The 11,645-nt window shown below is 39.1% G+C and overlaps 3 protein-coding genes across 3 annotated transcripts; 2 read left to right on the top strand and 1 right to left on the bottom strand.

Annotated features, from left to right (window-relative positions):
- Positions 1–4,912, top strand: LOC127941501 (serine/threonine-protein kinase NIM1-like). Its single transcript, XM_052536583.1, has 4 exons — positions 1–916; positions 1,433–1,726; positions 1,879–2,147; positions 3,109–4,912. Exons 1-4 carry the CDS (start codon positions 880–882, stop codon positions 3,862–3,864), a joined length of 1,356 nt encoding a protein of 451 aa, XP_052392543.1. The 5' UTR covers positions 1–879; the 3' UTR covers positions 3,865–4,912.
- Positions 4,913–5,790: 878 nt separating this feature from the next.
- On the bottom strand, positions 5,791–7,219 carry LOC127941463 (growth arrest and DNA damage-inducible protein GADD45 gamma-like). The gene is made up of 3 exons (XM_052536518.1): positions 6,865–7,219; positions 6,546–6,753; positions 5,791–6,433 (listed from the first exon to the last, which is right to left on the bottom strand). Exons 1-3 carry the CDS (start codon positions 7,005–7,007, stop codon positions 6,320–6,322), a joined length of 465 nt encoding a protein of 154 aa, XP_052392478.1. The 5' UTR covers positions 7,008–7,219; the 3' UTR covers positions 5,791–6,319.
- A 2,760-nt stretch (positions 7,220–9,979) lies between these two features.
- LOC127941464 (growth arrest and DNA damage-inducible protein GADD45 gamma-like) lies at positions 9,980–10,689 on the top strand. The gene is made up of 3 exons (XM_052536519.1): positions 9,980–10,139; positions 10,237–10,438; positions 10,526–10,689. Exons 1-3 carry the CDS (start codon positions 10,039–10,041, stop codon positions 10,637–10,639), a joined length of 417 nt encoding a protein of 138 aa, XP_052392479.1. The 5' UTR covers positions 9,980–10,038; the 3' UTR covers positions 10,640–10,689.
- The last annotated feature ends 956 nt before the right edge of the window (positions 10,690–11,645 follow it).

Genomic DNA, 11,645 nt, shown 5'->3' with positions numbered 1-11,645 from the left:
TATATCAGTATATATCAGCTTTATTTCAATTAACCAAAATGTTTTTAATAGTTTTAATCAATGATAACAAGACTAAACATTTTGACGTATTTTGCACTTATTTGGTAGAGAATAAAAGCAGATATTATACACCGAAGAAAACAGCATGCGCCGTCATGCTCACGAGCAGCACACATGCTCTCCAGCATGAAAATGTAAAGCCTCATCATTCACACTGAGAGGCTAGCGGACTTGTAATAATCATATGAGCCAAACCCCTTTATGTGGTCCTGCAGTAATCTCATTAGTAATGCTGTTACATAACGTATGATCCTACGCTGCACAGTCAGAGATCAGCCTCATTAAGATCACTGACAATCACGTCCCTAAAGTCTTCTGACCTTCTGTATGATTGTATGTGTCTCAGCAGATTAAACATGACATATCTCCCACGAGAGCTTTAAAAGAATCAGCGGTGCACATGTTTGCTGGTTATTTGGCTGCGGTTCTTGGCTTTTGTTCATCACAGGCATCGTCTAGGACAGCGGGGAGGATTAAGGTAACTCTAAATAAAGCTGGCAGATTAGGAAACATGATACCAGCATGTTCTCTCTCACTTTGAAAGAGTCATGGACAGAGAGAGCTGAAGACTTCCCTGGAGACAGGAAGACTATCCAGGAGAAACCACATCAATGATCTTTATTCATGCAGTTACAGAAGAGGACAGTTAAAATGAATGCCTGCGTTATGGGCATACATTACCTTAACAAAAACATAATGTAACTGATTTTTATTTTTATTTTTAGATCTGTTAAAGAAGCTTAATATTATTATTTGACTTTAGAAACTCAATATGAACATGTGGACATATTCTTTGACTTCTAATCCTATAACAAAGAAATGCGGCCATGCATTGGTCTTCTACAAGAGCACAGCGGTAAGGTCATTTATTTTACATGCTAATGTTTTTTTTATACATTTAGAGTCAACAAAGTGCAATTTACATGTTTGTTAACTTCTACAGAAATATAAATAATTAATAATCTTATGTAAAACTTCTTATTTATACGATTAGTGTTAGTACGGGCTGTAATTAAATGTTCATAACAGCTAAAAAATTTCATTCTGTCATCATTTACTCATTGCCTAGTTGTTCAAACCTTGTGTGAGTTTCTTTCATTTCCTTGTAACCACTAACTTCCATAGTATAAAAGCACTGATGATGACAGAATTAAAATTTTTGATTGAACTATCCCTTTAAGATTGCGTATTAAGATTGAGTTATTCCTCAGGAACAAGCATATTTTATAATATTTATTTAGGATAGGCTATTTTAATATATTAAAATATTTTCGACATGCAATGCACAGACTGTTTTCTCATTTCTATGCATACAAATATTGTGAATTGTAACTAATTTTCCTCTTGGTTACTGTTGGTTCCTGTTTTTCAGCATTAAGCAGCTGCAAAATGCCTGCAAGGGCAAGTCAGGTGTCGCCGCAGGTGCATCGGCACAACATTTACACTCTGACGGACAGCTCAGAATGTGGGTCAGAGCCGGAAGAGGATGCAGACCCTTCCAAGCATCTAACACCCCTGGAAAAGTTAACTCTGGAAATGTGCAATGACGAAGAAATAATAAAGGAACTGACAGTGGGTAGAAGGGTGGGCTTCTACAAGGTCCGCGGTCAGATCGGCTGTGGAAACTTTTCGAAGGTCAAACTGGCCATCCATGCCCTCACCAAAGGTAGACGAGCTTTAGCATAATCTAACCGGTTTTGAATAAACACTTTTTGAATCTAGGTTAGGAAATGGAAAATGTGGGTCAGATTTAAGAAAGTAACAGGATTAATGTGTGATGACCTCATCCTGATTTTATTCCTCATGCGTTTCCTGTAGACAAGGTTGCCATTAAGATCATGGATAAGATGAGGCTCGACCTGCAGACCCAGAGGATGCTGTCTAAAGAAATCTCCAGCATGGAGAGCTTATATCACCCAAACCTACTGCAGCTCTATGAGGTACTGGAGACGCCAAGTCGGTTGTACCTGGTTTTGGAGCTCGCCGGAGGAGGAGATCTCCACACCAGAATCAGCTCCGGTGGAAAACTCTGTGACCAAGAAAGCAAGATTGTATTCGCCCAAATCCTGTCAGCAGTTAAATACATGGTTAGACCTTCTATATCAATACTATATCACTTTTTAAGATTAAGATTTAAGATCTAGATTATAGAAAACACATCAATAGTAAGTACAGTAAAATTGTTAAATGGGTTAGTGACATGATGCTCATTTTTATCCAGATCTTTTACATTTACATTTAGCAGACACTTTCATCCAAAGCGACTTACAAATGAGGACAATGGAAGCAATCAAAATCAACAAAAGAGCAATGATATACAAATGCTATAACAAATCTCAGTTAGTTTAATGCAGTGCATGTAGCAAAGGTTTTTAAAATAAAATAATAAATAAAAATAAAATAGAGTAAGAATAGAAAAAGAATAGAGCAAGCTAGTGTTAGAGGTCTTTTTTGTTGCTTTTTTAAATTGTATAATAAATGAAAAGAAAACAGTTAGAATACAAAAAGATTAGAAAGCTAGTGTTAGTTTTTTCTTTTTTTTTTGAGGAAAACAAGCAGCAGATGAATATACTGCAAGTCTAAAAGGTACAAGTGTTTTTTAAAGAATAGAATTAGAATATTCTAATAATGAATATTAATAATGAATATTCTATTAATTCAAAAACCCTTAAAAATGCAGTGCATGGTTGGAATACATCTCTTCTATGAAGAGCCAATTTCTGGGCTAAAATGTATTTTGAAAAACTAAATTAAATTTAAGCAAAATTTTGTCTGACACACACCAATATATATATATATATATATATATATATATATATATATATATATATATATATATATATATATATATATATATATATATATAAACTAAAAGCATTTTAGTTTTTTTTTTATATATAGTAAAAAAGCTTTTCAAAACCATATAAAACCAACATAAAAAAGGTTTGTTAAACTTAACAGATTTTTGACCCAAATAATTTGAATCATTGGATGAGAATGTTGAATTGACGACAGCTTCTTGAATTTATATATCTGTGTTCATTTCAGCATGAGAAAAATATCATCCATCGTGATCTGAAGGCGGAAAATGTTCTTTATACAACCAACTCCTGCATAAAAGTGGCAGATTTTGGCTTCAGCACGAGGGTCAACAATCTCAACCAAGTCCTAGACACCTTTTGCGGTTCTCCTCCTTATTCAGCTCCAGAACTTTTCAAAGATGAGTCTTACATCGGGCCACCTGTGGATGTGTGGGCAATGGGCGTCCTACTTTATTTCATGGTGACTGGCACATTGCCTTTCCGCGCTGACACTGTGGCCAAGTTGCGCCAAAGCGTGCTGGAGGGTACCTACATCCTGCCAACCTGGGTATCAGCTCCATGTCAGCGGCTGATCAGGGGGATCTTGAAGGCAGAACCTTTAGAGCGATGCGCACTAGACCAGATGCTGGGCTGCGAGTGGCTGCTTCCAGTGGAACTCTTCCGGCCTATACCTCCCTTATACCAGCTCAACCCCATCCATCTAATAGAGGCCGGCCCAGGGGAGTTAGACAGAGACCAGGAAGAGGTAAAATGTATCATGGAGAAACTGGGAGTCACTCAGGAACATATTCTCAATAACCAAGGAAAGCGTATTCGCAGTCCCATTACAGGGGTTTACCGCATACTACTGCACAGAGTTAAAAAAAACAATGGAGCTGAGTCTGTGCCTATCATCAGTGGAGTCGTCAAAGATCCTAAAAGAGACAGTCTCCGTGCTTACAGGAACCTACGACACACCTCAAAACTGTGTGTGCTTTCTTAAAGGCATTGTTCATCCCTTTTATTCACTCTTTTTCTCAGTAGTACAATGAAAGTCAATGGGGTCCAAAACAATACTTGACCACAATGGCTTTCATTACATATGTTCAAAACATCAGTGCAACATTTTTTAAATATCTTCTTTTCATGTTTCACAGAATAAAGAAGGTACAGAGTTGGGATAACATGAGGGTGAATACATTAGCAAAGTTCTAATTTTGGGGCACACAAACCATTTACCAACCTGCATATTACTGTGGGCATGGGCGTAGGTTTGGTCTCTGCTTTGGTGGGGACAAACACACACACACACACAGCGCGCGGCCCTGCGCATCACCCGCTCGCTGCTAGTGCAAGCACAAAAGTAGTCCCGGCCCGCGCGTGTAGCCTGTCAGATACCCCGCCGCCAATCAAATTACGCCGTTTCTTGTACTGTCGTCATCCTGGCCGTTAGAATCGATCCAAATAGCAGTGCAAAGATCCAAATAGCAGTTCAAAGGAGCTTGCTAAATACTGGTGGGGACAAATTTGTCATCTCAAAATATTGATGGGGACTAGTACCTAGCGTCCCCCCTAAACCTACGCCCATGACTGTGGGAGTTACTGTAGCATTACTGATTATCACTTGTAGCACAAATAATGGTAGCACTTTATTTTACAGTCCTGTTCCCCATGTACATACTCTGTAATTATTATAGTAATTACAATAACTATGTAATAACTAGTTACTAACCCTGAACCTACCCCTAAACCTAGCCCTACCCCATGTATTTACCTTGTATTACCAGAACTTTCTTAGAAAAATACACTGTAAGTACACTATAAGTACAAGCACACGTATACTGTAAAATAAAGTGCAACCCAAATAATTAAATAAATCAACGAGAAACTACATACTAATTCAGTATACTTTTAAAATAGATTCCTTTTACACAAGAAATTGTACTTAATTTTCAGTGGCTTAACTTATGTAAAATGTATGTTTCAGTCAGGAAGCTTTTTTATTTTTATTTTTTTGCAAATAAAAACGTATAACATTTGTCTGATTTTAATGCTTTGCTCCATTTTTGTGTATAACCTTTCGCTAAATAGCCCTACATATTCAGTGTGTATTCATTCAAGTCCCGCTCTCAACGCTGAGAGCTGCAGCAAGCCGTGCAGAAGCCACGGGCGGTTTGTAAACAATACAGCAACTGACAGCGAGCCATAAGAGTGCAGCCCAACACTCACCCGCGCGACACCGCCTTCACCTCCCATCTGCGCTACTTGGCAGATGGAGTAGCGTCGTGGCTCAGACATCTGCCGAGGTAACAATGAATTCCTTGTGCTGGCTTGGGCCCCCAATTTAACGGGACAGCGCGCTTCTATTGAGCTGCAGCTATACACATGTAGATCACCAGCGGCTGCAGATGGCAGATGACACTATTTGCTGCCCCCAATCCAGAGTTACTTAGGAATTAAAACTTTAGAAATGGACATTATTCACTAAAGACGTAATTATACGTTTCGGGAATGAAAACGAGGCTGAGTGATACGCGTGCAGCGAGTAAAATATATATTATGTCTACTTTAAACACGTTTCTGTAGTATTTACTATGTCAGGAAATTGATGCATTTTGCAATGCCTTGTCAACTGAACCAAATATAGGCTACAACAATACAACCCAGCTACTGAACGTCGATCATTCTCGAACTATAGCCTAAATGTATGCATGTCACAGGCTACCAGCTATGGTGTGAATATGTTGTGAATGCAATTAAAATGTTTGGCATCTGCTGAAGAGAGAAAACATGACACAGTTGTTCATTTTAAATACATTTATTTGTATGCACTCCAAAATTTCTACAATGCAAACCAACATTTAAATAGTTTTCTTACATATCAAATATTTCTAAAGGGAAACCTTCAGAGATTTTTAAGTTATTTTCATTTTATTTTATGTCATATTAATATTTCTAAAGTGAAACCTTTAGAGAATAAGACAATTCTGGAAAGTGGAAAGCACATTGCCCGACAATAAGGTACGTCATATTGTACGGCAATTCCATTTTTAAAAATGTCCGAGATGTTTAAGTCCATTTTTAAAAACGCTGCTTCGACGCACCGCCGCGTCCTCTGCGTGTCCAACGCATGCGATATTTGCTCTGTGGAACAGAGGCAAAACTCGCTTCTCCTTCCTCTCCAAACCTCATCCGCACAAAGAATGAGGGCCATTGTGTCGCTCTCGTGGCATACCTGACCTCATTCACATAAAGAATGAGGATCATCTTGGCATGGACGGGACGAGGAACGACGTAGAACCGCGAGGGCCACTCGGGCCTGCCTCGCGCTGCCTGGACGGTTCAGCCTCCTCAGGAGCATCCAGGGATGTGGAAACATCAGCATCCTTGCTTCGAAGGATGAGTCGAGTATTCCTCAAGGTTTACAGCATCTCAACAGAGAAGAGTAAAGCTCCAGATCAACGCTCGGGCAGAGTGATCTCAGGAACCCACTCGTTATAGCTGCGACTTTCTTCACAGAACAGGTGAAGCTTCTCCAAAGATGGGTCCACCCAGGAGTCCTCAGCTGGTTTCTGTTGTGATGAAGAAAAATGCATGTTTAGCTTGGCACCTAAAACGTTGCAAATGCATAAATATAGTTTCTGCTTTGGCTATTGATTATTATTTTATTTTCCGCATACATACCGTGATAAGAACGCAGTGAGCATCCTCAAATTGTTCAGCATTGTCACCAACAATCTCAGAAAGACGTTGCATGTCATTCACACTGACGATGCTGATGTCATTGTCGAAACAGAAGGCTTGGATGAGAGTGAAGTGGATCTGGAGAGCGATGTCGCACTCAAACTCCTCATCCATCGCCAGGACGCAGAAAGACACGCTGTCTGGGTCTCTGAAATACAAAGAAAGGCAAATTATAAGCACAACTTGTACTAATAAATCAGTCAAAATGCTTGATTAAAAATGGTTGCATGATGGAAGAAACAATGGACATTATACTCACACATTCATAACTTTGGCAGATTCGTAAACGCCAATGGTAAGGCAGTCGTTCGCTTTGGAAGAAACCAAAACTTCCTCCAGTGCTTTTCCAGTGCACTGAGCTCTCTCGCTGGGCTTCTGGATGACAACTTCCTCGAGAGTCATGATGATGTTGGTTTAGTAATTCCACACGGAGCAAATAGCAGGGTTGGTGCTGGATGTAGTCCGAAAGGATTGGTGCTCTAACGGCGTGGGCTCGCAGCTTTTATACTCTCTGGCTCGTAGTGGCTATGAAAAGAAGCGTCCTCTGATTGGTTCCTTTGAATGGTGCATTGGTATGCTAATGTTATTGTCACACTCCGGCTCGTGGCAGATTGATGAGGGCTGTAATGACACTTTTTTAGACTTTCTGCAGACTTCAACTAATTATGTTGATTATTTCATTTTTATATCATAGAACCAAATGCATTAGTTTTGAGCTGTATCTTATTCTTAGGCCTACTTTATTTTGTATTTATTTAGATAGGCTATTAGTCTTTCACAAAAGCATATTTATTTATTTTGGAAAGTTTTGTGTGTTTTAGTATCTTATGGCTGTATTAAAATGTTTTATGATCTCTCTAATTCCGAACCAAATACACATAACTGTTTGAAAGTTATTATCTCTCTTCACTCTCAACACATTTCTCTTTTAGAGCTATGTTTTGTTTGATCAAATATATAGCAGGTATGTAGAAATGTATTTAGTAAAATGAAGTATATTACAGAAAATAAAATTACACTTCTATTTGTTGAATGCGTTTGCGTAAACTTAAATATTTATTTAATGGTGAAAGTGAGCAAATGTGGATAAGGGGATTGCATCCCCCCGCCCTCAGCGCAAAAGACAGGTGGAGTGTGGCCATCTGTGGAAACGGCCCTATTGTGAGCTCAGAAAGTTCTATTATTAGAGGCCTTTACAAATGCAAATAAGATGCGCGTGCCATGACGCCCCGCTGCCCAATCTGGCCTGCTACGTCCACGGACCACGTGACCAGAGGCAGCTTTCCAAATGTAGGCCACCCTGAAATTTTAGTAGTATATATTATTATGTTCTCCAAGTGCAGAAACATTCGCAGCCTTAACGCAATTAATGATGTGCGAATAAACGACTTGGTTTAAATGCGCGTTTATTTTTGTCATTTTGTTGATAGGTTTTAATAAACATTGGGGAAAAACAACACTTATGAATGACGTACAAAAACATCAGAATCACAGAGCATTACGAATGCAAGGTTATATGGAAGGATATATATATTTTTTTTTTGTTTGTTTGAGAGGCTAAAGATCACAGCTTGACAATGACTGATGCAGGCCTATTGTTATACCCCGCAGAACAGGAGCAGATGGAGAGGCCTCACTTTAGGATGCCCCCATTGGCCTCTCGCAGCCCAGCAGCGCATATGACTATTGTGTGCAAGTTTTTTTTTTTTTTGTCTGTAGGGAGGCTGCAACAACAGGAAAAACAATGTAAAAATTCGTTTTACATGTTTATTTATTTATTTTTTGGCAAATTAAGTTGCATACATGCAAACGATATAAATTATAGCTTAAAAATATAAAATGACACTTACAATAATACAGAAAGTTCTACCGAGCGTAAATTTGTGCTTTATTTACCCAGTACATAGTACAAACAATGAAAGAGAAATAACTGATTTCAAATAACAAAGACGCTTGCCACGAGTATAGATGCATTGTTCTAGTATCACATCTGCAGGTCGGGCATCCCGTCCCTGCCCCCCTCAGTGCGCGAGAGTGACAGGTGTTCCAAGACTAACCTGTTCGAGCATAAAGCAGACTAAGCGAACAATTGCTTTTACTTTTAGTCTCTCCTGCAGCTGCAGATTAGGACAGTCATTTTCAACATCCTTTTACAAAGCCATTGCATTTTACTCTGTATGACTTAGCTTTCATCAAACGAATAAAAGTCAGTTTGTTCAGATGTGTTCAAGACGATTTTAATTTAAGTCATAAGCATAGGAACTAAACAAATATAGGCCTAAAGCTCGCACATTCAAAATGTGAGGTAATGATTTTAAATGTAATTAAGTAGCCTATATTTATATCACGTTTATTATAGAAAGGCACCATAAAAAGTGTTTGTGTCTGCAGGAGTATATAGAAGTATCAGTTGCTAAATACAGCAGAAATTTGCTCTGCTGATCCTTATCTTCCCCCATCAGCAGATGGGGAGTGTTTCCATAGCAAAAGAGAAGCACGTCCAGATGCCACGTGCCGCAAGTCCGGTCACCTTTGGGTATGCAAATTAGCCACACGCATGTGATACAATCAGCAATAGGTAATAAATAACTTTCAGCACATAAAATCATCCTCAAGAGTTGGATAAACTCACCCATCAGTGATAACCACATTCTCCAGATTTGTTAAAGGCTTGCTCGAACTATATTTCTATTGTCATTAATACATTTAAATAAACCCTTTTCATTTTTGCCTAACTCGTTTCTTTTTTCTAGAAACACTTAATACATGCCAAATTATGCCTAACTATTCTCAAACTGAGCAATGATGGAATGTATAGGCCTACATGTTGGTTAATTCACTCATTATGCAGGCATATTATTGATTGTTTTGGTCAACGTCGATATTTTAGGTTAAAATTTATATTTTTTAAGTTTATCGTTCTGAAACTGGTCAGCATTCGCCAATATCAACAATTTTTACATTCACTATAGTTCTTAAAACAGAAAAAAAAACATGTCAATGAACAATATGTATTTAAAAACAAAAACAGTAAAATGCTCATTTTCGCAAAACGTGAACTTTTCTAAACTATCTCATGACAGCTACCCATCAACATGCGCGTATTTCTTGTGAGCTTGTTGAATTTATGCCACGTCTTTTGAGTAGAATAAGTTGGTCTGTTTAATTAGGACAAAAGTGAAAGGATCAGAGTTTGATCCTTTCTTACAGTTCTATAGGTGTCACGCAAGTCTAAAGGCACGCGCCGTGAATACGTCCTTTTCCTTTATTGTTTAGATCAGCCAATCAGAACGCGGGGTGCAAACGCGTGCCACTATCCCTCTATAAGTACTGGTCGCGTGTCAGCAGGAAACTCACCCACAACTTATTTCGATCCGCTCGAGCCACTACTATACTTCAAACACAGCTACGTCCTACTTTAATACACACCAAGATGGTGAATGAAGGCAAATCTCTGTCCGAAGTTCTGCTGTCTGCCAAGGCGGAGGGGCGCCTCACTGTTGGCGTCTATGAATGCGCAAAAATAATGAACGAGTAAGTTTGGAGGAACTTTTCCATTTCCTGTCTATTTAACCATGTCATTATGCTGCTGTACGGGTTAACTCATTCAAACCTACTTTTGTTTTCATAGGGACCCTGATAGTGTGTCTTTCTGCCTGTTGGCCACTGATGACTTTGAGTGCGACATCGCTCTCCAGATCCATTTTACTCTGATCCAAGCGTTTTGCTTTGACAACGACATCAGCATCGTCAGAGTAAACGACCTGAAACGTCTCAGTGCTCTTGTTGGTACCAAGGGTCAACTCGAGGACGCGCATTGTGTCCTTATAACGGTGAGAACATGTTTATATCTAACATTTAAGTGCAAGAGTGCAAGTTAATTTGTGTCATTTTTAAACCCTTCTGCTCTGTGTTAACAGAACCCAGCTGAGGACTCCTGGGTGGACCCATCTCTGGAGAAGCTTCACCTGTTCTGTGAAGAAAGTCGCAGCTATAACGAGTGGGTTCCTGAGATCACTCTGCCCGAACGTTGATCTGGAGCTTTACTCTTCTCTGTTGAGATGCTGTAAACCTTGAGGAATACTCGACTGCTGATGTTTCCACATCCCTGGATGCTCCTGAGGAGGCTGAACCGTCCAGGCAGCTCGAGGCAGGCCCGAGTGGCCCTCGCGGTTCTACGTCGTTCCTCGTCCCGTCCATGCCAAGATGATCCTCATTCTTTATGTGAATGAGGTCAGGTATGCCACGAGAGCGACACAATGGCCCTCATTCTTTGTGCGGATGAGGTTTGGAGAGGAAGGAGAAGCGAGTTTTGCCTCTGTTCCACAGAGCAAATATCGCATGCGTTGGACACGCAGAGGACGCGGCGGTGCGTCGAAGCAGCGTTTTTAAAAATGGACTTCAACATCTCGGACATTTTTAAAAATGGAATTGCCGTACAATATAACGTACCTTATTGTCGGGCAATGTGCTTTCCACTTTCCAGAATTGTCTTATTCTCTAAAGGTTTCACTTTAGAAATATTAATATGACATAAAGGGGGGGGGGGGGGGGGGGGATAAAGAAAAAAAAAAGTAAAAATCTCTAAAGGTTTAACTTTGGAATATGTGACAAAAAATGAAGACAAAATATTTAAATATGTTCTTAAATAAATGGAAATGGAAAAATATTGTAAAAACAATTGATTAGGATTTTTTTCACTTTAGAGCTTTTGTAGGAGACAAACATGAATAAAAAACTGTTTAAATTAAACCTGTTTGTGCAGCAACTTGTTTTTGTACATGTCATGAAAACTACTGAGTCAGCAGTGACTTTACAGGCCTCATCTTTACTTCTTTGTCATCTTTTTACATTGTATGTGTTCCCAATTTTATATTAAAACTTTGTGGTCTTCCCACAAAGGCCTAATTACTAAGACTACTTATTATCTACATTTTTATAAATCAACCTGATAGCCTCTCTTATAAAATTAACAATAACATAAGTGTTTCTCTATTATATAGAAAATGAGAAATGTACTCAACAGAGGCAGTCCTCCAT

Source organism: Carassius gibelio, chromosome A21 (genome assembly GCF_023724105.1).
Source record: "Carassius gibelio isolate Cgi1373 ecotype wild population from Czech Republic chromosome A21, carGib1.2-hapl.c, whole genome shotgun sequence".
Lineage (NCBI taxonomy): Eukaryota > Metazoa > Chordata > Actinopteri > Cypriniformes > Cyprinidae > Carassius > Carassius gibelio.
The sequence above is the reverse complement of the archived record's forward strand: the minus strand, read 5'-3'. Positions and strand labels throughout refer to the sequence as shown.